This window comes from Scyliorhinus canicula, chromosome 9 (genome assembly GCF_902713615.1).
Source record: "Scyliorhinus canicula chromosome 9, sScyCan1.1, whole genome shotgun sequence".
In the NCBI taxonomy this organism is placed as follows: Eukaryota; Metazoa; Chordata; class Chondrichthyes; order Carcharhiniformes; family Scyliorhinidae; genus Scyliorhinus; species Scyliorhinus canicula.
Genome location: NC_052154.1, coordinates 30,728,342 through 30,756,162, shown reverse-complemented (window position 1 = coordinate 30,756,162; position 27,821 = coordinate 30,728,342). Strand labels below are relative to the sequence as shown.

The 27,821-nt window shown below is 48.6% G+C and overlaps 1 protein-coding gene across 1 annotated transcript; it reads right to left on the bottom strand.

Moving 5' to 3' along the window:
* On the bottom strand, window positions 1-24,122 carry chst6 (carbohydrate sulfotransferase 6). Its single transcript, XM_038806411.1, is given in 3 exon segments — window positions 1-1,798; window positions 1,801-2,544; window positions 23,920-24,122. Coding segments are annotated over 2 exon segments (1,176 nt in total). The 5' UTR covers window positions 2,518-2,544; window positions 23,920-24,122; the 3' UTR covers window positions 1-1,339.
* Between the last annotated feature and the right edge of the window lie 3,699 nt (window positions 24,123-27,821).

Sequence of the window (27,821 nt, the reverse complement as noted above, 5' to 3'; positions counted from 1 at the left end):
GTGACTGTGTGTGTGTGTGACTGGGTAAGTGAGCGTTCCTGTGTGAGTGAGCGTTCCTGTGTGAGTGTGTGTGACTGTGTGTGTGTGTGTGTGTGACTGGGTGAGTGAGCGTTCCTGTGTGAGTGAGCGTTCCTGTGTGAGACTGGATGTGGATATGAGTGTGTCACCTTCTGTGGAAGATCTAATGAACAGTTACAATCTTCAATTCAATGAAATGGCTTAATATGTTCAATTGGTTGAAGAATTTGCACTAATTAGGTCTGAACTAATTTGCCAGGTGTAGCCAAGGAGAGGAAGGTCCCCAAACTTTCTGTTGTGTTTAATTTGGATAGCCAACAAGTATGACTGGTATAGAAAAAGTGAAATAAAAACCATAAAGGCATTGGTGTAGTACAAGATTTTCTTCCTAAAATGGATTAAAGCACATTTTTGGGCAGAGTAGAGAGAGCCTTACTCTCTCTGTGGCCATGCTGTGGTGATGTGGAAGCCTATTTTATTGGCACTGGGTACACAAGGTAGAAATGACCTATTGTTCTAAACTCAGTGCTTTGCTGTGATTAGAACAAAAAAAATCATCAAATAATAACTTAACAATGTTTTTTCCCCCTGAACTGTTACCCTGCAATGCTTCTGATGATTCGGCAAACACACTCTTCAGAGTGAAACTCTTTTAATTGTACATTTTCAAATGAAGCATATAATTAACTGAATGATATTTGCCAGCTGCAGGTGAACAATGGGAACCCACTGGTGCATTTCTCACAATGTTATGCCCATTCATTTTATGCATAGAGCATTCCGGCAAAGTTCCAGTGATTGCAAGTATGAGTCCTTTCCAGAAATGCAATTATGTAAAGTCAGTTCTAAGTAGTCCACGCAAGTGCAGTGGACATTCTTTCTGCCTCACATCAAGGTCCAAATCCACCAATGTTGAAAGGGACAATATATCTTCACTAAACTAAAATAAAAATCGAATTAACACAGAATTTATCACAGAGACACAGTCCTCCCAAAAATGAACATTCCAACTGCAAACTTAACTGCTAAATATAGCATAAATTACATCTTTAAACGTGCATATCTTGTAATTGTAGTGCTGTGTTTGAAACCACTGTATATATCACAAATTACAACATCAGGGAAACATGTGGCTTATTTTTGAAGCCAGTGACAACTTTTGCAATGTGACAGCTCAATAATGTTTGTCCAAGGATCTCGCAATCCTTCTGCACTTTATACACACTTCAGAAGACTTTATTAAATCAAAAAACAGCAGATGAACAAAATCTGAAATAAGTTCCTGTACGTCCAAAAAGACATTCATGATTAAACTGGATTCTCATCCGGACCTCAACCAGCTGAACTTGTATTTTCTCAGCGGGACGACAAGATCCAGGGATAATAGTTTCTGCTCACGTTCAGACTCGACTAATCGATATCCAAGGATATTCATGGCTCCCATACAGGCCTCCTGGATTTTTAAAATCTTTGCAAATGGCACCTCAGTCCTCCATGCCTGTGATATGGTTCTAGCGTTCCTAGATGTTATTTTGAAAGCTGATCCAGTTCCTTCTCCATGTGTGATGTTATATATCCAAGACTTAAGTTTTGGAGTCAAAGTTAAATCAGCAAATTTATACATTGCTGATATTTCATTAAGTGGATCTCTTACTACATCTTCATACCGCACCATCATGTAGCGTTGTTTCAGAAAATCTGGAGCATGCTTGGTTGCTGTCTCATGGATCTGGACGTGACTTCTGCAAACCTCTTTCATGACTTCAAGGTTGACGTTTCAGCTTTCTCTTTTTCAATAGTTTTACCATTAGAATCCAAAACAATACCACTGTCTCGCATTAGTGCATGGAAGGATTTATTACGCGACTTAACGACAGCCCGAGGGTCTCTAACGAGGTGGATGATTTTGAGGTTGAGTGAGGGATCAGTGAGGAGAGGAAACAATGAGATTAACTCAAAGAATCTCACTTCTTTTATCACAATATGATTGTATGTTTTGCATGCTTCCTCCATTTTATAAAATTTGGACGCGTTGCAATGTCTCTTGCATGTTTCTTCATTGCTGAGGTCCGTTTTTTCATAGTAATCACATGTGGGTGGTGAGCAAAGGGCTCTGCTGACCTCCCATTGGAACAGGTCAGACACCAGTCTGTTTTCGTGCATGTAGGCATCAAATACTGACATGTCGCACATGAATGTAGATCGTACAAGGTCTCTAACAGCCATCTGCAAGACCTTTGCACTGTTTTGATACATGCTGACCCACACATGCCAGGCAGGTTCCATTAAGTAAAATACATCAGGGTGTTGACTGAACATTTGTCCCACAAAGGAAGAACCTGATCTCCAGGATGAAAGAATAAGGATGTGTACCTTCTTATTCGGTTCTTCAGATATGGATATATCAACCTTTTGTCTGGAATAGATGACGATCAAAGCAAAACTTTGAATAGCCACAAATACAGCAATGCTTGTAGCTACAAAGGTTAGCCTCACCATAGCGATGGTTACTAATGTGGTAATGATCTGTAAAATAAAATACAGACATTAGAGATTGCTTCTAAACTATACGGCCACACGTCTAACCAATGGTTTGCAATTGGCAAGATATAAAAATGGAGGGCTGGATTCTCCGGTCGCCAACGGCAGAACCGCGTTCGGCGATCGCCAAAGAATCAAATGTTCCCAACCAAATCGGGGACTGCACCGCTTTCACGATGCTCCGCCCTCTGCAAAGCAGCATACTCGGAGAGTACGCCACGCGATATATCGACGAGACATTGCCTGAGGCCCCCCCCCCCGATGCTCCGTCCCTGACCGGCCGAGATCCCAGCGGCGATGGTCGCGTGTTGTCTCACCTGTCGGGAACTTGGTGAGGCAGCTGCGGACTCAGTCCAGCGCCGCCACAGTCTGAGGAGGGCTGATCCGTGGGCAGGGGGGACGACACTTTATTAGGGGCTGGGGCATTGCGCGTGGGGGCGGTCCGGGGCGCGCGAGGCGGCCAACGGATGGGACTATTTCGCCGACCGCGTCCGCGAGCAGCCGGCACCGTGGATCACGTCGCGGCCGCTGCAGGATGCCGCTGTGCGCATGCGCGGCCACGGATCCGGCAATTCTCCGGGCCATATAGACAGCTAGTGCTGGGTGCTCTACACTGCCGGCATGCTAGCCACCGGTCACACGGAGGACCAGTGGCCATTTTTTCTGTGGTAACATGCCACCGTTCCCATTCCAGCGTGTGGACTTAGCCTCAAAGTCGGAAAATCCAGCCTAGGAAGTTTCACAAAATAAAACAGTCAAATATTATATTCAGAGTCTTCTCCTTTGTGTCACATTGTTGAATTTGCATCCAGCTGGGCTGGAAATTCTAAGCTAGAGTTGGAAGTGGATGGAAATACTGGATACAAACTGTGGAAGTTTAACTCCAAAGCGAGCATGCCTTTTTCCTCAGCAGGTTTTCAGATGCCACCAAGACAGGTGGAGTTGCAGATAGCGAAGGGGGCTGTCAGAGAATACAGCAGAATATGGATAGATTGGAGAGTTGGGCAGAGAAATGGCAGATGGAGTTCAATCCGGACAAAGGAAAGGTGATGCATTTTGGAAGATCAAATTCAGGTGTGAATTATACAGTAAATGGCAGAATCCTTATTCGCATTGACATACAGAGGATTCTGGGCGTTCAGGTCCATAGTTCCACGAAAGTGGCAAAGCAGATGGATAAGGTGGTCAAGAAGGCGTACGGCATGCTTGCCTTCATTGGCCAGAGTATTGAGTACAAGAGTTCGCAGGTCATGTTACAGTTGTGTAAAACTTTAGTTAAGCCACGTTTGGAATATTGCGTGTCGTTCTGATCGCCACAGTACCAGAATGGCATGGATGCTTTGGAAACAGTGCAAAGAAGGTTGACCAGGATGTTGTCTGGTCTGGAGGGTGTTAGCTATGGGGAGAATAGCTATGGAATAGCTATGGAAAGACAGAGGCTGAGGGGCGACCTGATTGAGGTCTACAAAATTACAAGTGGTGTAGACAGGGTGAATAGACAGAAGCTTTTCCCAGGGTGGAGACTCCATTACAAGGGGGCACAGGTTCGAGGTGAGTGGGGAAAGTTTAGGGGAGATGTGCGGGGAAAGTTTCTCACACAGAGGGTGGTGGATTCCTGAAGCGCGTTGCCAGTGGAGGTGGTGGAGACAGGCACAATTGCAACATTTAAGATGTATCTTGATAGACACAGCGGGGAATGGAGGGATACAGATTGTTTGGGCAATAAGTAGTAGGTCTAAATAAGGAATCTAGATCAGCGCAGGCTTGGTGGCCAAAGGGCCTGTTCTTGTGCTGTAATGTTCTTTGTTCTCTTTGTAATTGTAAAAGGGAGAAAAACATTTCATGGCATCGCTGTACCATTGATGCAGGGCAAGACTGGTTTGTGAACAATGCAGTCCCTTTATCTAGTGATTTCTTAGGGCTTCATCTAATGTTAGTGCAGGTAGATCTGCTGAGACACATCAGCAATTGTGGACACATTGGGGTTACGGGCCAAGATTGTCATCTGGACCCTTTGTAAGAGAGCTGTGGAGGTAGCTTCACTGTTCTTTGGGGATGTAGAAATCCCCAGATACAACTTGTCCCCCATCCTGGAGTCTTTTCTTGGAATGATTACATACCTGTGGATATGCCTCGCACACCACTTCCACGCCAATCACATAACCTCCCCTGACCTCCCAAAGCTTGCTAAACTAAGGGAAGGACGATGAGGAAAGATATATCTTTTTTCCTTGGAAATTATTTTTATTAATTTTTTCAACATTTTAGACAGAAAATTTAAAAGACATAAACAAACATCTTCTACACAATACCAACCCCAACCCTACTCCCCCACCCCCTCCCCAAACCAACAAAACTAACCCCACAAAAGGCGAATAACCTTCCCACCCACCCCCCAACATCCCCCGAACAGCTAACAGTGACCAATTCTCTGAAGTACAATATAAACAGCCGCCATCTTCGATAGAACCCTTCAATCGATAGAACCCCTCAGTGTATTTGACCTTCTCAAGGTATAAAAACTCCATCATGTCCCCTGGCCATGTTGAAGCATTTGACAGTGTTGCTAACCTCCGCCCAATAGGATCCGCCTATTGTCGGGACATCTGAAGTCCGGGACATCTGCTCCTATTACCGCCCACAGTTTCGGCACATCAATAATCACCGCCACTGGGCAGGGTTCTATCCTGCACCCCAACCCGGGCCCTATCCCCAGCCTGGGCACGATGCCACACAGGCACAGGCACAGCAGTGCCAGGGTGCCACCCCACCCAGATACCAACCACCCAAAGGCCTGCGATCGCCTGGAAGACTCCCCCAGGTTCCGTTCCACCCGGTCCCCATTTGTGTGGAGCTCTGCTGAATGGCGCCCGGCTGGGTTCTCCTCGGCGAGGCCGATAGATCCTGGGAGTTCAATCTGGCGTTGGCAGAGTTAAGTGAGTTTTTAAACTCACTTAACCTGCGAGTCTGGCTCCTGCCCACTGGGGATGGGATCCAGGTCGCAAACTCTCGCGAGAACCCGTTAGATCTCGTGAGGCTTAGCGTCCATCGGGAATCCCAGCAAAGACCTCTCGAGGGACCTACTGGTCGCGTCCTGTCCTGATTCCAGCGGGACACAGCCAGTCAATTGCGCCCCAGGTGTACAAACATATTCGTGCAAGTAAACAAATTTGCAATAGACGGGGTCGCGAATGGTGGGAGTTGACTGCAAAGTATCCGTATTTTAATTAGACTGGACATTTCAGCTACTGAAAGTCGGAGGCTTTGTGACACAATGAGAACTCTTACATCTGGACCAAATGGTCTAAGTTCAAGTCCAATGGAAGGAGTGTTAACAGGCTGATAATAAACTTGGGAATCCTTCCACCATTATGCCCCAGGGCGGCACGGTAGCACAGTGGTTAGCAGGTTCGATTCCTGGCTTGGGTCACTGTCTGTGCGGAGTCTGCACGTACTCTCTGTGTCTTCGTGGGTTTCCTCCGGGCGCTCCGGTTTCCTCCCACATGCCCCGAATGACTTGTTTGTTAAGTGCTTTGGACATTCTGAATTCTCCCTCAGTGTACCCGAACAGGTGCCAGAGTGTGGCCATTGGGGGATTTTCACAGCAACTTCATTGCAGTGTTAATTAATGTAAGCCTACTTGTGACACTAATAAAGATTATTATAAAAAGTGAGCGAAGATACACTTCATATAGTTACTGAGAAAGGCAATAATTTGATGATTTATTTTTGGAGCACTTTAAGTAAGTTTTGGGAAAGGATAATAGATTATCATCTCGCAATGTTACAGGAAGTTGTGTCAGATTAATTTTAATATTAACGTTAGCAATTTTAAACATTCATGTATGGGATGTGGGCATTGCTATTTAGGCCAGCATTTATTGCCCATCACTAATTGCCCTTGAGAAGGTGGTGGTGAGCTGCCTTCTTGAACTGCTGCAGTCCCTGAGCTGTAGGTGCACCCACAGGGAGGGAGGAAGTTCCAGGATTTTGACCCAGCAACAGTGAAGGAGAAACATTTTATTTCCAAGTCAAGATGGTGCGTGTTTTGGAGGGGAACTTCCAAGTAGTGATGTCCCCATGTATCTGCTGCCCTTATCCTTCCAGGTGGTAGTTGGTGTGCGTTTGGATGGGTGCTACCTAAGGAGCTTTGGTGAGTTCCTGCAGTGCATCAGTACAAAACGCTGCCACTGTTCGTCAGTGATGGAGGGAGGGAATGTTTGTGGAATGGGTATCAATCAAATGGGCTGCTTTGTCTTGGATGATGTTGAGCTTCACTCATCCAAGCAAGTGGGCAATATTCCAACACAGCTGACTTATACCTTGTAGGCAGTCTTTGGGATGTCAGGAGGTGAGTTACTCACCACAGGATTCCTAGCCTCTGACCTGCTTTTGTAGCCACAGATATTTATATGGTGAGTCCAGTTCAGTTTCTGGTCAATGGTAACCCCCAGGATGTTGATAGTGGGGAATTCAGCGATGGTAATGCCATTGAATGTCCTGTTAGAAGGTCACGAAAGGGAAATATAATCGGTAAGTAGAGGCTTTTCATCATAAAAACTTTCATAAAAATTGCTCATGTATCGTTTTTCAATGGGGAATGTTAACATACTTAGGTTTTATTAACTTGTTCTTTGGGATGTGTTGGGGTTGTTTTCTTTCTGACAGAGGAGACTGAGGAGAGATTTAATTCAGGAGTACAAAGTTACGAGGAACCTGGATAAAGTAGAAAGGAAGGACCTCCTACCCTTAGCAGAGCAGTCAATAAGCAACTTTGCAGAGGATCAGATGGGAATTGAGAAATAATCTTGCACAGAGGTTGGTGCTTGGATGTACTCTTGGAAGTGCTACAACCTGAAGGCTTACGGATCAGTAGCTGGAAAGTGGGATTGTACTGGAGCATTCTTTTTTGAGTTGGTATGGACACCAAGTACCAAATAACTTCCTTCTGTACCATAAATGTTCTATGTTTCTGTGTGTGTGAGAGACACTGATAAGGAAAATAAGAAGGTGATAATGTACCAGCTCCTTGTGAAGACTCTGTTCCCATAATGGTGTTAGGTTGAGAATATCATTATTTATACCACCAGCAATGAAAGAAGAGTTAACCATTCCAAGTCAGGGTGTAGGACTTGAAGGGAAACTTACAGGAGATGCTGTTCCCACAATATTGCTGCTAGGCAGTGGGTGGAGGTCTTGTAACTTTGATGAGTTGCTGCAATGTGCCCTGGAGGTCATGCTCATCACAACCACAGTGCGTCATCGTTGGAGAAGGGGATATTGAGTCTGCAGGTGTATTACTTGAGTGAACGCCTGAATTGGATAGAATCAAGATTGTTGAATGTTGCTGCAGCTGCATCCATTCAACAGAGAGTACTCCATCTGATTCACCAGTATTCCTATCTTCAGCATTAGACGTTTTGAGCAGTTTGAAAGTGAACCATTTGACACAGAATGACCAGCCATTGACCTGCTCTGATAATCTGGGTGTTGATATGGATAATTCAATTGAGCCTTTCGTCAGTGGTGACATCACAACCCAGCTATAAGATGGTGATGGTCGGAGAGGATGTCATGGTAGTATAATATGGTGCTTTATTATCACATGATGTTGTGAATAAATAGCATATTACATCTGTGTGCATTTCATGTCTAGGAAGCCTTAATTGCTCCTTATATTTTTTGTGGCAAACCTTTAATTAGAAGTTCCTATGACCACATTTATAATGGAGCCTAGCTATGTAAGCTATGTTATATTGCCTCCAATCTTCCTACCAGCACCTTAATGTTGCACATCCAGCCCCTCAGCCAACATTACTGAGATATTGAGAAACACCAAATCTTCCAGCCAGAATTTCCACTTTAATGCTTCCCAAATTGCAATATGTTTTGCTATTTAGCTATAAATAATATTTTTTTAAAGTGAAAAGAACACTCATGAAACTGCATACCTCCCCCAAGTTGTGTTAACTCAATGTTATTGCAATTATGCAGCTCTTCCTTGAAGTTTGTCCATGCCCGGTTAATGCTCTGTAACTATAAAACTTTTTTTTAAAAATAGTTTAATTAAGAGCTTCCACCTCATTGAGGAGGCTTCTGGCCAATCTATATCTAACAACCTGTTCTGAAAACTCTGTTCACATGTTGTCAGCTGAGACAAATTCAACCACAGCAGCTGAGACAATCCACAACATTCTGAAATAAAAGTCAATTGATTCTATTTCCCAATGCTAATGGATCCTTAAAGAATTTCCAGAATCTGGATCCTGATTCACATCTTCGCCAAAAAGCTAATCAGTTCTTGTTGCCTGGGATGAAACAATTAAGTTATGAAGAGAACTTGGATAGGCTTGGATTGTTTTCACTGGAGCAGAGAAGACTGAGGGATGACCCTGAGGTGAGGGGAATGGGAATGGTGGATAGGGAACAGCTGTTTCCCTTAGTTGAAGGGTCAGTCACAAGGGGACACAAGTTCAAGGTGAGAGGCAGGAGGTTTAGGGGGGATTTGAGGAAAATCTTTTTTACCCAGAGGGTGGTGCCAGTCTGAAATACACTGCCTGGGAGGGTGGGAGTGGCGGGTTGCCTCACATCCTTCAAAAGGTACTTGGATGAGCACTTGGCATGTCATACATTCAAGGCTATGGGCCAACTGCTGGGAAATGGGGTTAGGTAGGTAGGTCAGGTGTTTTTCCCTGTGGTGTTGCAGACTTGATGGACTGAAGGGCCTCTTCTGCACTGTATTTTTCTGTGATTCTTCCTTGAGCCATACCCTAGCCATGTCCCATGTTTTATTGAAATCCATCCAATAGTGTTTGAGATATATTGGCCGGGATTCTCTGTAGCCAGTCCGCCTCACAACCGCTACTAGCGAGAATGGAGAATTCGGTGCTCAACCAAATCGCCATTCATTGCAGTAGGATCAGAGAATCCCGTCGGTGTGAAGGGACGGAGAATCCCGCTTGTGTGAAGGGACGGAGAATCCCGCCGGTGTGAAGAGACGGAGAATCCCGCCGGTGTGAAGGGACGGAGAATCCCGCCGGTGTGAAGGGACGGAGAATCCCGCCGGTGTGAAGGGACGGAGAATCCCGCCGGTGTGAAGGGACGGAGAATCCCGCCGGTGTGAAGGGACGGAGAATCTTTCCAGTGTGAAGGGACGGAGAATCCCGCCGGTGTGAAGGGACGGAGAATCCCGCCAGTGTGAAGGGACGGAGAATCCCGCCGGCGTGAAGGGACGGAGAATCCCGCCGGTGTGAAGGGACGGAGAATCCCGCCGGTGTGAAGGGACGGAGAATCCCGCCGGTGTGAAGGGACGGAGAATCCCGCCGGTGTGAAGGGACGGAGAATCTTTCCGGTGTGAAGGGACGGAGAATCCCACTGGTGTGAAGGGACGGGGAATCCCGCCCATTGTTAATGGACAAACAGATAGGAGCACTCACCTTCAGTAACAAAGGAATAAGGATAAAATGTATTATGTTATATGGGGCCTAAATTATGTCTTTACACCCTCAGCTAACTAATCTTTGCTCTGTGACTCCACTTCACCCGACAGCTACACTTGACTTCCGATGTGCAACATCATGGGCAATCAAGCAGTAAAACACATGCAGATATATATACACACACAAGGAAGTCTGGTGTTCATCGTCATGACTCAGAGGAAATGCTGTTTTAACTCATGTAACATTCAATATGTTAGCAAACCATGGATTTGTTTTTGAATAAGTCAAATTTCTGACTACTTTTATACTTCCTTTCAGTTAATGGCAAAGTAATACTGGTTATGCAGCATGTTTGAATGCATTTTTATCGTGGTGGGTTTCCATTGCACGCTTATCTCAGCTGTAGCCACACAACAATCAGGAATCTGCAGCACAGAGGACAAACAGACAGGGGTTCCCTAATGTTGTGGGCAATACAACAGGCCACACACATCAAAGAGAAATTGGACGGACCTTTGCTAATACCATGCACCACATTAGAGTCTGACGTCTCAGAAAGTGCTAGAATGGGTATTACTAGGAAAGACAAAGCTTGCTGAAGATTGGTATGATGGACCTTTTACTAGTGTGGAGTTCAAAAAAGTGCACATGATGTCGTAAAAGCTTTTACACCAATCACAAGATGCACTGCAAAAGATTTGCTTCTCAGTCAGACACTTGGTGACATTTTATGAACAACATAATTTTTTTGCAGACTCACTTTCTTCAGTAGATATGAGCTTTGTGAGGTGCGCAATATGCACCAACAAGAGCACAACAGTAAAGGGAGTTGATACCTTATCTAGGCCAATCCCTTTAGCTAGGTAGTAAATGTGGTGGTATGATTAGCATAGCTGCCTGCCATTGATTCAGAACACCGGCTTACCATTGGCCCTGGTCGGTCATGTGCCTCTCGACCGGTTGGTTGAGACCAGTCATGTGACGGCTCCCCGAATGGTCGAGAGGCTGAGTTAACCCCGCCTCCAGGGCGGGGTATAAATACCCAGCACTCCCGGCGGTCGTCCTTCTACTGTAATCGACCGCAGGGCTAACATCTAGCAGATTAAAGCCATACTTTTGTTCAGCAACTCGTCTCGCGTTCAATTGATGGTACATCAGTAAGTCAATTGTTTTTTTGTGCAGTTGGAAGTACAATAATACAACCCTTCAATGCCTCGCCTCTGATATCCATGGAAGACTGCCCTTGTTGTGTTACATGCGTACTGATTGCACTCATTGCATCTCGAGAAGTGGCTTCTTTCCCCTGTTTTGCACATAATTACAGCTAGAGTTCCCCAAGGATCTGTCCTTGACCCTCATCTACGATCTACCTCTGCAGATACATGGGACAGGATTTTACTGCCCTGTCATGTCTGTAAAATATGCCAAGTCATTCAAAGCTCCATTGACTTTGGTGAGAACAGGAAGATCCTGGCAGCCTGAGGGGATGTAAATCTCCACCCATTGCCAGTTTCATGTATGCTAACTGCATTCAGCTCTACCCAATTACCATCTGTTTTGGCCTCTCTACTACCTCTGTGTTGTTCAGCATTCACTCCTACAATTTCCTCAAGTCAAACATTGAAAGAACTGGAGGTGTTTCCTGTGGCCCATTTACAAACTCCATTCCCTTTACATTGATTCCACCCTCCTCTCTGACCACTATCCCAGATTGAATTTAACTGTTTATAGCCTTGAGGCACACACACATATATATAGTGGTGGATCACCACAAGCCTTGAAGCCCTATCTGACCCACAACTAAACTTCTGATGCTACAGACTGTCCCTACCACGAAGACTGCTTACTTCCAACCTTGTAACATCACTTGTCTGCCACCTACTACTGAAACCCTCACCCATTCTTTGTCACCTCTGTGTTCAAGTATACGAGTGCTCTTGAGGACAGCCTCCAATCCTTTACATTCAGTAAATCTTAATTCACCCAAAAATCTGCCTATAACTTGTTCCACTCAACCAAAATAGTCCTGAACTACACCAGCCCTCGGTACATCAATGCTTCAAATGAAAGTTATCATCTTATTCTTTAAATACTTCCATGGTTTCATCTACCCTGACCTCTAACTCGCCGATCACTTTACAGTTCTCCAACTCTGGATTCTTCTGCATCCCGATTCCCTTTGCCCACCACTGACAATCATGGCTGAAGCCCAACATTGGATACTACATTCTGGAATTCCATCCCTCAGTCCCTCTGCCTCTCCAGTTACCTCGATTCCGTCAATACATTCCTTAAAACCTGTCCCAGGGCCTGGGACGGGGGTTTAGGCAATTCCTGGGGCCTCGGGGTTCTGGGGCTCTTGCTCCAAACAGAGTTTCTTCTGTCCCAAGTCTGAGCAGGCAGAGAAAAAGGTGAAGGCCTAAAAAAGCACCTTTAAAAAAAATCAGAACATTCAGGATGAGGGTTGCAATTTTTAAGAAGTCTGTATTTCATCACAATTTCACCAGTTGCTGGGCTGCTGTCTCTGGCAGTTGGAAGCGTTTTGTGGAGTTTGGGGCATGGTGGAGGGGTGGAGATGTTGGTGGGATGGGGAGAGGTTGGGGGTGTTGGAGGAATAGGGGTGTTTGAGCAGTGGGGGAAGCTGAGGGCGACTGGAAAGGTGGGCAGAGGTCGGGGGGCGGGGCCAGGGGGGGCCGAGGGGGGGGTGGGGGGGGGGCCGGGTGGGGGGGGCTGAGGGGGGGGCGGGGCCGAGGGGAGGGGCCGAGGGGGGGGGCCGAGGGGGGGGGGGGGGCGGGGGGGGGGAGGGGGGGCCGGGGGGGGGGGGGGGGCGGACGGAGGGAGGGGTGACGGGGGGGGCGGCGGACGGAGGGGGGGCGGACAGAGGGGGGGTCGGAGGGGGGGGGCGGAAGGAGCCGCCCTGGGGGAGGGCGGCCACCGCGCATGCGCTGGTTGGCACCGGCCCAACTGCGCATGCACGGGACCCGAGTCTCTGGCGCCCCCTAGCACATGGCGCCCCGGGCGACTGCCCGAGTTGCCGGTACCTTGGGCCGGCCCTGGGTGCCAATGGTGGGCTGTTGGAAGGTTAGTGGTATTGGAGGGATGGGGTGTTTTGAGGGGTGGGAGGATGTTGGAGTGCTGGGGGCAGGTTGGAGGCTACTGTATGGGTGGGGAAGGCTGGATGGGGACTGTTGGTGGCGTGGGGAGATGTTGGGGAAGGCTGGGGGCTGTTGGAGCGAGTGGGTGGGTGTTGGAGGAGTTTGGAGTGGTGGGGGAAGGTTGGGGGCTGTTAGTTGGGTGGGGGGAGGCTGTGGGTATTGGAGGGGTGGGGAAGGCTGGGGGTATTGGAGGGGAAGGGGAGGTTGGAGATTATTGGTGGAGTGGGTGGTTGGGGTGATAGAGGGATGGAGGGATGTTAGGGGTATTGTTAGGAGTTTGTGGGTGTTGGAGGGGTGGGGGGAGTTTGGGGGATGTTGGATTCTGGGGAGAAGTTGGGATGGAGGTGTTGGAGGGGTAGGGCGAGTTTGGGAGGATGGGTCAGGTGAACTCCATGATATACTTTGGTATTCTCTAAACCCTGGCCTATAACAGCGCATACCCTTTACAGTATCCAGTACCTTCAGCTATTTCTTGATTTCACGTGGAGTGAATCGAATTGGCTTAAGACTGATATCTGTGATGCTGGGGACCTCTGGAGGAGACTGAGTTGGATCATCCACTTGGCACTTCTGGCTGAAGATTATTATGAACGCTTCAGTATTGTCTTTTGCACTGATATGCTGGGCTCCATTTGAAATTAAATATCATGATAAAGTTGCATTGCATAGCAGATTTTGAAAATGTACTGTAGTGAGAAGCACCAATCAGCAGAGACTTGCTGATGAAGAAAACACAGATACAATTGTGATTAAGCCATTGTCCTCTGGCCTCTTACAGGTTATGTCACACAGAGGACACTAATGCTTTTCACTGGCAGTGAAAACCCATGTTGTTTAATTATTCTACTTTGTTCCTCACGTGTCATTTGCTCTTCCTATCCTGTGCGATTACTGCTAAAATAGAATCTAATTAGTCCCCATATTGAACAATATTTGCACTTAAGCTGGACAAAGTCTTATAATTCCTCTACTGAATGGAAAAAATCCTGTGCAGATTATCTAGGTTGCAAATATTGAATCTTTCCACCAATTATAAATTTACGTTCACCATGTCGATATGGTGCAATGTGCATTACACGTTAATGAGGGCTGAGGCAGTCGCTTAAGTTAATTACTGTCTACCTGCAGCTCAAAAACTTCATACGAAAGGAGACAAGGACGTACCCACAACCGCCACGACAGACACTACTGGAAGACCTACTGGACGCAAGTATCCTAGAGAAAGGGAACTGTAGTGACATGTATGACCGACTGGTAGATAGGGACGACACCGTACTGGACGCAACAAGGAGGAAATGGGAGGACGACCTGGGGATGGAGATCGGGTGGGGACTCTGGAGCGAAGCACTGCATAGGGTCAACTCCACCTCCACGTGCGCAAGGCTCAGCCTGACGCAACTAAAAGTGGTACATAGAGCCCACTTAACAATAACCCGTATGAGTAGGTTCTTCCCGGAGGTGGAAGACAGATGTGAACGGTGCCAAAGAGGCCCGGCCAACCACGCCCACATGTTCTGGTCCTGCCCCAGACTCGTGGAGTACTGGACAGCCTTCTTCGAGGTAATGTCCAAAGTGGTGGGAGTGAGGGTGGAGCCATGCCCGATAGTGGCGGTCTTCGGGGTTTCAGAACAGCCAGATCTATTCCTGGGGAGGAGGGCGGATGCCCTTGCCTTTGCCTCCCTGATCGCCCGCCGTAGAATCCTGTTTGGCTGGCGGTCAGCAGCACCGCCCAGAGCTGCGGACTGGCTGTCCGACCTCTCGGAATCTCTCCAAATGGAGAAAATCAAATTTGCCATCCGAGGGTCGGACGACGGCTTCCACAGAACGTGGGAGCCATTCATGCAACTGTTCCGGGACCTATTTGTGGCCAATGTACAAGAGGAAGAATAGTCGGGGGAAGGTAGCGGGAGGGGGGGGGGGGCTACAGGTTCGTTACGGGGGTTCGATGGCTAGCTAAGGCCCAAAACCAAGCTAAATAAACATGTTGAGGGGGGGGGGGGGGGGGGGGGGGGGGGGGGGGGGCGCAGTTACTACTACGAAGATGCTTACCTGTAAATATGTATGTTAATTTTTGCGTGTTTGTTTTTGTTTGTTTTTTTTTTCTCTCTCCTAACAATTTGTAATTTGTTCAATATAAAATACGAAAACTGAATAAAAACATTTATAAAAAAAAAAAGTTAATTACTGTCTGCACAGTGTTTCTAAATAATTACTGGGATATTTTCCCCTCAAATTAACAATATTGCGGCAGCACGGAGGCACAGTGGTTAGCATTGCTGCCTACGGCGCTGAGGACCTGGGTTCGAATCCCGGCCCTGGGTCACTGCCCGTGTGGAGTTTGCACATTCTCCCCGTGTTTGTGTGGGTTTCACCCCCACAACCCAAAGATGTGCAGGGTAGGTGGATTGGCCGCGCTAAAATTGCCCCTTAATTGGAAAAAATAATTGGGTAATCTAAATTTCTTTTTTAAATGTAACAATATTGCACAATGCTAATAAAGTAATATTTGTGGTGGCATGGTGGGGCAGTGGTTAGCACTGCTGCTTCATGGCGCCAAGGTCCCAGGTTTCATCCCGACCTTGGGTCACTGTCTGTGTGGAGTTTGCACATCCTCCCTGTGTCTGTGTGGGGCTCATCCCCACAACACAAAAATGTGCAGGGTCCAGAAACCACGCAGGGTCGGAGAATCGGCCGGCAGCGGCGTTAATCCCGCTCCCGCAGGGTTTTTAATTCTCTGACCGGCCAAAAACCGGCGCTGTGCAAATCCCACCGGCAGCCTCTGAAAACAGCTGGCGCCGGCGGGATTTCATTATATTTTTGTTTTCACAAATCTCCGGACCGGACGGGCCGAAGTCCCGCCGACGTGGCCACGGGTCACGTCGGCGAAAATCACAGTAGCTTTAAAACGGTGTCAACCATTGATGATGGTTGACGCCGTTCAGTGTGGGGGAGGTGGGTTGCGGCATGGGAGGGGGGGTTGCGGCATCGGGGGGGGTTGCGGCATCGGGGGGGGGGGTTGCGGCATCGGGGGGGGGGTTGCGGCATCGGGGGGGTTGCGGCATCGGGGGGGTTGCGGCATCGGGTGGGGTTGCGGCATCGGGGGGGGTTGCGGCATCGGGGGGGGGTTTGGGGGCAGCGGCGTGCAGAGAGGGGGGGCGTCAGATGCCCGGGGCCAACGCACCGTCGCCCCCCCCCTCTGTACGCCGCTGCCCCTACCCCAACCCCCCCTCACCACCCCTACCCCCTTCACCACCCCTACCCCCCTCCAACGCCGCACCCCCCCCCCCCCCACTAACGCCGCACCCCCCCCCCCCACTAACGGAGGAAGAAGGGGGGGGAAGGAGGAAGGAAGGGGGGAGGAGGAAGGAGGGGGGGAGGAAGGAAGGGGGGAGGAGGAAGTAAGGGGGGGGAGGAGGAAGGAAGGGGGGAGGAGGAAGGGGGGAGGAGGGAGGAAGGAAGGGGGGAGGAGGGAGGAAGGAAGGGGGGGAGGAGGGAGGAAGGAAGGGGGGGAGGAGGAGGACGGAAGGGGGGAGGAGGAAGGAAGGGGGGGAGGAGGAAGGAAGGGGGAGGAGGAAGGAAGGGGGGGAGGAGGAAGGAAGGGGGGAGGAGGAGAGAGGGGGGGTGTGGGTACCGGCCTTCAGAGGGAGGGGGGGGTGTGGGTACCGGCCTTCAGAGGGAGGGGGACGGGGTGTGGGTACCGGCGTTGAGGGGGGGGACCCGGCGTTGAGAGGGGGGGGGGACCCGGCGTTGAGAGGGGGGGTTGTGGCGTTGCGAGAGATGGGGGGGCGGCGTTGGAGGGGGGTAGGGGTGGTGGGGAGGGGGGTAGGGGTGGTGGGGAGGGGGGTAGGGGCATTGGAGGGAGGTAGGGGTGGTGAGGGGGGTGGTGGGGTAGGGGGCAGCGGCGTACAGAGGGGGGGGCGACGGTGCGTTGGCCCCGGGCATCCGTCGCCCCCCCTCTCTGCACGCCGCTGCCCCAAACCCCCCCCCCCCATGCCGCAACCCCCCCCCCCATGCCGCAACCCACCCCCGATGCCGCAACCCCCCCCGATGCCGCAACCCCCCCCCGATGCCGCAACCCGACCCCGATGCCGCAACCCCCCCCGATGCCGCAACCCCCCCCCCCCGATGCCGCAACCCCCCCCCCACGATGCCGCAACTCCCCCCCCCGATGCCGCAACCCCCCCCCCCGATGCCGCAATCCCCCCCCCCCCCCCAAATGCCGGGTCTGTCTCCCTCCTCCCCCCCCCCCCAAATGCCGGTCTGTCTCTCTCTCCCTCCCCCCCCCCCAAATGCCGGGTCTGTCTCTCTCCTCCCCCCCCCCCCAAATGCTGGGTCTGTCTCTCTCCTCCCCCCCCCCCCAAATGCCGGTCTGTCTCTCTCCTCCTCCCCCCCCCCCCCCAAAATGCCGGTCTGTCTCTCCCCTCCTCCTCCCCACCCCCCCCCCCCCCCCCCACCCCCAATGCCGGTCTGTCTCTCTCTCCCCCCCCCCAAAAAACGCCGGGTCTCACCACTTCCGCAGCTGGTGAAACAGTCCGCTGCTGGCCCCTCCGGGAACGGAGAAAAGCTGCCTAAAAGAAGGCCCCCACGCCGGAGTCATCTACACCAATTTTGCTCGCCGGAAATCGGCGTTACGACGGTCTGCAGAGAATTTCGCCCATAGTGTTCAATTCTGGTTGCCACACTACCAGAAGGATATGGAGGCTTTAGCGAAAGTACCGAAGAGGTTTACCAGGATGTTGCCTGGTATGGAGAGTATTAACTATGAGGAGGGGTTGGTTAAAATCGGTTTGTTCTCACTGGAATGACGGAGGTTGAGGGGCGACCTGATAGAAGTCTACATAATTATGAGGGACAGAGTAGATAGTCAGAAGCTTTTTCCCCGGGTGAAAGAATCAATTACTAGGGGACATAGGTTCGAGGGGCGAGGGGCAAAGTTTAAAGGAGTTGTGCGAGGGATGTATTTTTACACGGAGGGTAGTGAGTGTCTGGGATACGCTGCCGGAGGAGATGGCGGAGGAAGCAGGGACATTTCAGGGACATCTTGACAAATACGGGAATCGGATGGGAACAGAGGGATACGGATCCCGGACGTGTAGAAGGTTGCAGGTTACACGCGTAGCATGGTCGGTGCAGGCTTTCTGTGCTGTACTGTTCTTTGTTCCTCACATTTTCTCTTTTTGTCCTGGTCATTAATTGAGTTTCTCGACATTTTTGGATATTTAACCTAAAACATTAGGTGCAGATAGAATTCAGAGAACCAATTTCAAAATTTTTTTCAATTCAGCGCATTTTACATATAAATAAAAAAATCTTGTCTCCTTCCCTTTAACTTGTAAGGCATTTTAAACAATTGTGTTATGTTTCCATGATGACAGCTGTCCTGGAACCTGATTCAAGTTGAACTGCGATTGTGAGTGTCATTCAAATGCTCAACCATCAGGGAGAACAAATCAAGCCAAGTCCAGTCTCATCTTTAACTAATTTGGATATACTTTGAAAACACAATACAAGTTCCACATGTATGCTGATGAAATCCAGCTCCACCAAAACCACTGCCACATTTTTTTTTAAAACGCATTTTATTACAAACTTGTATCAAAGTAGGTTACACCAAATAAACATTCCGGGAAACATACTTCCCAACAATCAGCTATACAGTTTGTACAGATTTTTCTCCTCTTCCCCCCCCCCCCCACTCCCCATCAGCCTCCATGAGCTCCGACTTCTCTGAAACCCCACATATCACCACCAAAGATCCACCTCCTCCTCCACTACCCTGGCTAAGACCGCAAACTCTCCCGCCCAGAATCTTCCCAATTTTTCACAACCCCAAAACATGTGCGCATGATTCGCTGCCCCCCGCCCACACCTCTCACACTCATCTGCTACCCCCTGAAAGAACCCACTCATTCTCGCCCGGGTCACATGCACCCTGTGCACCACCTTAAACTGTATCAGGCTCATCCTTGCACAAGAGGAGGTCCCGTTTACCCTTCGCAGTGCCTCACTCCATACTCCCCAATTGATCTTCATTCCCAACTCGGCTTCCCATTTCTCCTTGATCTTCACTACCCACTCGCCTGCCTGCTCCCCCAGCCACTTGTACATTTCCCCAATTCTTCCCTCCCCTCCCACATCCGGAAGCAGCAGTCGTTCCAGCAGGATGTATCCCGGCAATCTAGGGAAACCCTTCCAGACCTTTCGTGCAAAGTCCCTAACCTGTAGATACCTGAACTCACTACCCCTCGGCAGCTCTACCCTCTCCCTGATCTCCTCCAGACTGGCGAACCCTTCTTCCAAATACAAATCCCTCACCTTGACCTCACCACTTCCCTCCACCTCCTGTATACACTATCCATCCCCCCCCCCCCCCCCCGCCCCGTTCAAACCTTTGATTCTTGTTCAGAGGCATTAACACCAACATCCCTTCCACCCTAAAATGCCTCTTTAGCTGATTCCATATCTTCACCGTTGACTGCACCCCTGGGCTCACTGAATACCTACTTGGAGCCATTGGCAATGCTTCCGTCACCATAGCCCTCAAACTAGACCCCTTACAAGATTCCTCCTCCAACCTAACCCACTCTACTCCTTCTCCTTCCCACCACCGCGCACCTTAACCACCATCACCTTTATCGACCCCTCGCTACCTCTGATTTGTCACACTGCTTGTATAGATGAACAGATATTTCCCTCAAGTAAATATTGGGAAAACTTTGGTCTCTGCCACAAACTCCATTCCCAAGCGATTGACTCCACCCCTTTCCTGGTATCCTTTCCACGTATTCACCAAGATCAGCTGCTTCCACCTCTGTGAGATTGCTCATTTCTGTCCCCGCAGTAGCTCATCTGCTGCTGAACCCCTTGATTACTTCATGAAGTATATGCCCTCTCAACCTGCTATTCAAATGCTCTCCTGGCCCATCTTCCAACCTGCACAACTTTGGGCTCATCCTAAACTCTTGATCAGCCATGTTTGCATCAATGGTGCCGAGCTGGAGGTGGTTAACAGCTTCAAATTCCTAGGTGTGCACATCACCAACAATCTGTCCTGGTCCACCCATGTTGACACTATCACCCAGAATGCACAACAGCGCCTATATATCCTCAGGAACCTCAGAAATCTGGCATATCCACCTCGATTCTCACCAATTTTTACAGATACACCATGGCAAGCATCCTATCTGGTTGTATCACAGCCTGGTATGGCAACTGCCCGGCCCAAGACTGTAAGAAACTGCAAAGAGTCGTGAACACAGCCCAGTCCATCACACGAATCGACCTCCCATCCACTGACTCTGTCTACACCTCCCGCTGCCTTGAGAAAGTGGGCAGCATAATCAAAGATCCCCTCCCACCTGGGTCATTCACTCTTCCAACCTCTTCCATCGGGCAGAAGATACAAAGGTCCGAGAGTTCCCAGTAGCAGATTCAAAAACAGCTTCTTTCCTGCTGTTACGTGGGGGGCGATTCTCCAATATGGAGCCCATGTGTTCACGCCGTCGTGAATGCTGTCGCGTTTCATGACGGCGCGAACCGGGCCCTGGTATAACCGATTCTGGCCGCCACAGGGGGCCAGCACGGCGCTGGAGCGGTTCACACCGCTCCAGCCTCCTTTCGCGGCACCAAATGGGCGCCGCACCAAGCCGCGCATGCGCGGGGGACTTCTTTAGTGCGCCAGCCCCGCCTCAACATGGTTCAGGTGCCGGCCGCGCCAGAAAGTAGGTCCGGGGGGGAGAGGCTGGTGCCCCTCATCGGATCCCCACCCCCCCGGTGAAGGAGAACACCCCCGGCCGCTCGCGCAGAATTCCCGCCGCCAGTGACCAAGGATGAACGGCACCGGCGGGACTCTGTCGTATCGGTGCGGCCACTCGGCCCATCGGGACCGGAGAATCGGCGGCGGCTCGCGGCCGGCACCGCGACGGCGCAAATGGTGCCAATTTGGGGCGTCGTGGCGCGGTTGCGGTGATTCTCCAGCCCTGCGCAGGGCTCGGAGAATCTCCCCCGAGGTTCCATAATGGCCCTCTTATGGACTGAACTGATTCTCTACGCATTTCCTCTACTGAGTTATTACTGCACTCCGCATACTTCATCCAATGCCTGTGCCTATGTATTTACATTGTGTATTTATCAAATGTCCTATGTTTTCATGTGTGGAGTCTGCCTGGACTGTACGCAATTCTTTTCACTGTACATCGGTACACATGACAATAAATCTAAATCTTAATGCACACCAACTCTTGTTCCAGAGCACCCACGTGCTTGCTGACTCCCAGTTCAATAAAGCTCTGATTCTAAAATTCTCATCTTTGTTTTCAAATCCCTCCTTGCCTCACCCCTTCCTATCTCTGTAATCTCCTTCAGGTCTGCAACTTCTGAGACTGCAGCCCTCTTCCAATTCTGGCCTCTTGCACACCCCCAATTTAAATTGCTCTATCATTGGTGGATGTCACCTTCAACTGCCGAGTTCTTAATTTCTGGAATTTCCTCCTTAAACCTTTCTGCCTCCCTCTCTCTCTCTCTTCTTTAGGACTCTCCTTCAAACCTATTTATTTAACAAGGTTTTATGATCGTCTATCCTAATATGTCCTTATGTGGCGCAATGTCATAGTGTACTTCACCCCTGTGAAGTATCTTGGATGTTTTATTACATTAAAGGTGCCATATGAATAAATTTGCCGTCATCCCAGATGACCATAGGCTGCTTTCCCCTGCAAGAGGGAGAGCCCTCAGGCAAGGAGCAAGGCGGGGTCTTCTTCAGATAGTACAGGAATTGAACCCGCGCTATTGACCTCTGCATCGCAAACCAGCTGTCCAACCAACTGAGCTAGACTAGCCCCTACCATATAATAAATATAGATTCACCGAATGGAAATCGGGGCAGGACCTCAGGCTATTTAAAGTAACCAACTGTCATAGCTCTACCAAAACCCCATTTACAGTCAGCCACGTTAAGAACGTCTAGTAGTTACTCTCAGGTCTTTCCAACATCTCTGGCTAAGTTATATATCAACTGAGCCACTAGGAATGCTGTAGTTTCAAGTAGCTGTGTTCCATTTCGAATCAGTGACAAATTCATTACTGATACCTGTACCCTTGTTCCTATTTGTTTTATTATTCTTCCATGGAATGTGGGTGTCGCTGACAACGCCAGCACTTGTTCTTCATCCCTAATTGCCCTTGAAGTGAATGGCTGGCTTGGCCATTGCAGAAGACAATGAAGGGTCAACAACATTATTGTGGGTCTGGAGTCACATGCAGGCCAAAACAGATAAAGGTGGCAGATTTCTGCCCCCATTAGTCCCTTTTTTCGACCAATCTGCTTTGCAATCATCTGGAAAAATTGGCAATGGATGTTAAGGAAACAAGAACGAAGCTACAGTCTTGATTTTTATTTTAGAAAGAACAGTCGATAGTGTCTGTAAAGTGAACTTGCATTGTAAGTTACTCTGACATCACAAACAGATATTGACGTGGGTTTCACACAAATCAACGCTGCTGAATGCTTCCTGATTTTCAGTCTGTTTACCCAGCTACCCCACTTAATTCAAAGTTCCTTAATTCTAATTCTTTTCTGGAGGTTCGAATGCCCATTCAGCTGTATCATTTTTTTTAGTTCAAATTGCAGGATCATTCAAATTTTGCAGCCTGATCTTGAAATATCAAGGGCAAGCTGTAAATAGCATTCTGAAAGGGTGCTGGATTCAACAAACTAGCAGAATAATAAACACAGGAGTACAGAGCCCAGCTGTGTGAAATTGAATTCCAACACCACTCCTTATAAAACCAGAGCTCCTGGCACAGCTGCCCCACTCTCTCTCTCACTCTGTCAGCTTAGGTTGCTGGGTTTCCCGTTTTCCTTCCCAGATTAAAATTAAACGGACAAAATATAAGATTTCTAACATTTCTAACAGTTTAACTTTTTTTAAAAATAGATGAAAGAAGAAATTGTGTTGTCTGAAAAGTTTAAGAACATTGTCCGCCATGCAACTTCCAGGAACATCTATTTAATATCCCCGCTGACTGTCAAGTGATTATTGGCACAAGTGATTGTTCTAGCCCTGTGCCAACATTGATAGAATTGTCTCCAAACATCTTAGCTGCCGTCGCAGAGTGAATGATCAACCAGGCCAAGTCTTCAAATGCTGCACCCAATACTGCATTGTAGTAACGATATACCACGATCTCAACTAAAGTTTACACTAAATAGCATCAAATGCATTGAAAAATAATCACTGAAGGTCACAAGTGAGTTCAGTTTATCCATTTAATCATTGGAACTTCCCCCTCCCCCTCCCCCCCCCCCCCCCCCCCCCCCCCCCCCCCCCCCCACCCAGCCCCAAACAGTGGGGATGTCATCCAATTACAAATGACAGGAAACGCCTCAGTTTGGAAAGTCCAGCTGGCTTCAGATTTCCAACCTCACAAATATTCCCCAATCCCATATCATGACAGATTGAAGCCGGCTAGGAATTGGGTCAACAGGATGTATCTGGACCTTCAAACGGTCTTTTGACGACAACCCCTGCTGCTGGCTGAGGAGATGTCAGTCAGTCTAACGCTGCTGGCCTGTCACCCCCCAACCCCCCCCCCCCCCCCCTCCCCTCCCGCCTTGTCTCCATCAAACTGGGATTCAACTCGTTCATTCTCGTCAAAGTAGGACACGGAGCGAATTGGTAGGATTATCAGACAGGCGGAAGTAATGTGTGCGATCTGAATATTTGTTTGGAAAAGTTGCCGATCTCCCACCGAACTGTACGGCTTACCTCTCAGGCAGAAGTGTGTCCCAGTTCTGTGATTGTGACAGGTCTGGTTAAGCTGCAGCTTCTTTGGAGCGAGGAGCGTTGTTGTTTATTGTCCACAGGTCTCCCCGCTCTGCGCTTGTCTGAAGTGCACTAACTATCTGGGCTCTGTGTAAATACATGCAGCACCTTCACTGCCGTGCCTCTGAGCAAGCGGACTCCCTCTGTCAGCGTGAGGCGCAGGCTGAGAGCGGGGAGGGGGGGAGTTACTGAGAGAGAGTGATAGTGGGCGGCTCCTGTCTCTGGATAGATTCTTGGTTTCATTCAACGAAATCCTCTTGAGTGAGGGTTCAGTTTTGGAATTGCTAACTCGTCATTAGTGTGGCATTGGTGAGTGAGCTGGCACCTTGCCCCCCCCCCCCCCCCCCCCCCATCTCGCCTGTGGGTGCTCACTGCCAGTCTCCCCCCCGCCCCCCATCTCGCCTGTGGGTGCTCACTGCCAGTCCCCCCCCCCCCCCCCCCCCGCCCCCCATCTCGCCTGTGGGTGCTCACTGCGAGTCCCCCCCCCCACCCCCCGCCCCCCATCTCGCCTGTGGGTGCTGACTGCCAGTTCCCCCCCCCCCCCCCCCATCTCGCCTGTGGGTGCTCACTGCCAGTCTCCCCCCCCCCCCCGCCCCCCCATCTCGCCTGTGGGTGCTCACAGGGCAGGTGCTAGGAATTGCGGGCCCAATTAGAAAAGTGATGGCAGGGCCCCTACTCTACAAAAGTAAAAATTTATGTATGTTTATATTTCGTGTAGTATGCTCGTCTTTAACCAAAAAAAAAACATTAAATGCTTGATATACTAAAATTTTGAAACTTACTTTCCTTTATTGGATGAGGTACTGAATACAAAAGCATTGATGTAAAGCTCAAACTGGTTAAGCCACAGCTGGGGTTTTAGTCACCACATTACAGGAAGGACATAATTGCTCCAGAGAGAGTACAGAGGCGATTTACAAGAATGTTGCCAGAGCTTGAAAATTGCAGCAATGAGGAAAGACTGTATAAGCTAGGACTATCTTACTTGGCCATGATGTGGAGATGCCGGCGTTGGACTGGGGTGAGCACAGTAAGAAGTCTTACAACACCAGGTTAAAGTCCAACAGGTTTGTTTCAAACACGAGCTTTCGGAGCACGGCTCCTTCTTCAGGTGAAGAAGGAGCCGTGCTCCGAAAGCTCGTGTTTGAAACAAACCTGTTGGACTTTAACCTGGTGTTGTAAGACTTCTTCCTATCTTACTTGGAACAAAGGAGTCTAAGGTGTGACCTAATTGAGGTGTACAAAATTATGAGGGGCTACATAGGGTAGACATATGGACCTGTTTCCCCTAGCTGAGAGGTCAATTACAAGGGAGCATAGATTTAAGATGACTTGTAGAATGATCAGAAGGCACACAAGAAATATCCCTTTCACAAAGAGTGTGGTAGGCATCAGGATTTCGCTGCCTGGATTAGTGGGTGAGGCTGAAATGCTCAACTCATTTAAAATATATCAGGATCTGCATCTGAAATGCTGTATCCTGCAAGGCTACGGACCAGATTTTGGAAAGTGGGATTCAAATGAGCAACTAGTTTCTTTTTCCTTTATTTGGCCAGTGCAGGTCCTGTGCTGCAACCTTTCTATGGTTCTATAACCTTTTGCTTTTGTATTCTATTCCCCTATTAATAAAGTCAAACACCAAATTGGTTTTTAATAGCCGCCTTTACTTGTACCTTCAAAAATTTGTGTAAATGTATCCCCAAGTCTCTCTGTTCCTACAACCACTTAAAAATTGGACTATTTAATTCACATTACTTCTCCTATATTCCTACCAAAATGCATCACTTCACACTTTCCTGCCTTAGATTTAATCTGCCATGTCCTCCTGTTACTATTATTCTCATTGTTCACTGCATTTCAGAGTTTGTACTGTCAGCGAATTTTAAACTGATGCCCTGGATACCCAAGTCTAGGTCTCCATTATACATCAAAATGAGCAGTGATCTTAATATCTACCTTGGGGAACATCCCGTTAAATCATCTTCTTGTTTGAAAAACAATTCTTTACCGCTACTCTCTGCTTTCTGGCCCTTATCCAATTTTGTATCCATGGTGTCACTGTCCCATGAATCTCTGGGGCTTTAAAATTGTTAACAATGTATTACGTGGTACTTTCTCAAATACCTTTTGAAAGTTCATACCCACATATTAACTGCCCTATCCTCATCATCTATCTTCATTGTTACACCAAAGAACTCAAGTCAATTAGTCAAACACAATTTGCTGACTTACATTTATTAGTCCAATCTCAGCCCTGTGCCAATTAATTTTGTCTTGGACTATTGTCTCCAAAAGTTTCCCACCAGTGATTTTAGGCTAACTGACCTGCAGTTACTGGGTTTAACCCTTTCTCTTTTTTCCAGAGGGGTGTAACATTTCCAGCTCTCCGGCACCACACTCATGCTAAGGACGATTGGAAAATTGTGGTCAGATCCTCCACAATTCCCAACCTTACTTCTTTACTCATTCACCTCAGATGCACCCCATCGGACTGAGCGACTTTCTCACTTTCAGGGTTAATATCCTGAGTACCTCCTCTTTATTTTTAGCCTATCCAATATTGTTAATGCCTTTTCCTTTACTGCTCTATAGACATCATCAGCTTTTCTCGTGATGATACATGTAAAGTACTGATTTAGTGCCTGAGTGCTACCTCCACAGATACTGGTTAGCTCAGTTAGCTGGATGGCTAGTTTGTGATGCAGATTTACAGATTGAACATGGGTTCAATTCCCATATTCTCAACCTTGTCCCTTGCCTGAGGAGACCTTCCGGTTAAATCACCACCAGTCAGCTCTCTCGCCCAAAATGGAGAACAGCCTCTGGTGATTTTCATTTCACTTGTTAAGCCCCACTCTTTCTTTGACTACCCTTTTACGATTTAAATGTTTATAAAAGTCCTACGAATTTGTTTGTTATGTTAACTAGTAATCTACTTTTATTCTATTTTTTGCTCTTTTGAGATATCCTCTGTCCTTCCTATGCATCCTAGTTCTCAGCTGTATTATGAACCCTCTAATTGTCAAACACTTCCTTTAAGTATCACATTTTAACTTGGATATCTTTAGTCAGCCTGTGAGCTCTAGTTTTGGAAGTCCTTCCTTCGCCCTGATACCAGTCTGCACCCAAACCATCTCCTCTTTGAGCGTCTCCCATTGTCATCATCAGATTCTAATCCCCCGGAACAAATCCCTTTCCAACTCATTGACGTTAGCCCTCCTCCAGTTAAGTATTTTTATTTTTGATTGCATCTTGTCTTTTTTCAAATAATTCCACATTGAAACATTTTCCACTTGCCCAACCTCGTTCCCCATTGGAAGATTCGGCACTGTCCTACCCCACTTGGTTGGAAATACACTGATCAAGAAAGTTCTCTTGTACACATTACAGGAACTCCACCCCCTCTTCACATTGTTCTTGTCCCATGTGTTAATCATGGTTCAATATTTATACTCTTTGGAGTCAAAAGGTTGGAGATGTAAGTCTCCTATAAAGCAAAACAATTTAAGCTGACTCTCCAGTGTGAGTCCCTAAGGATTGCTGTCCCCTTTTTGGGATAGAGCTGACAGGTGATTTAACCTGAGAGTCACCAAACCTCAGGCGAGGGGTAAAGTTGAGATGGCGAGGCCTTCATGGTAACCTCAGCTAGTACAGGATTTGAACCCACACTGTTGGCGTCACTCTGCAGCACAAACTAATCGCCTAGCCAATTAGCACTGTCTTTCCAAATAGACCGCAAGAAACCTTCAGAGAGTCATGAACACCGCCCAGTCCATCACACGAACCTGCCTCCCATCCATTGACTCTACACCTCCCGCTGCCTGGGGAAAGCGGGCAACATAATC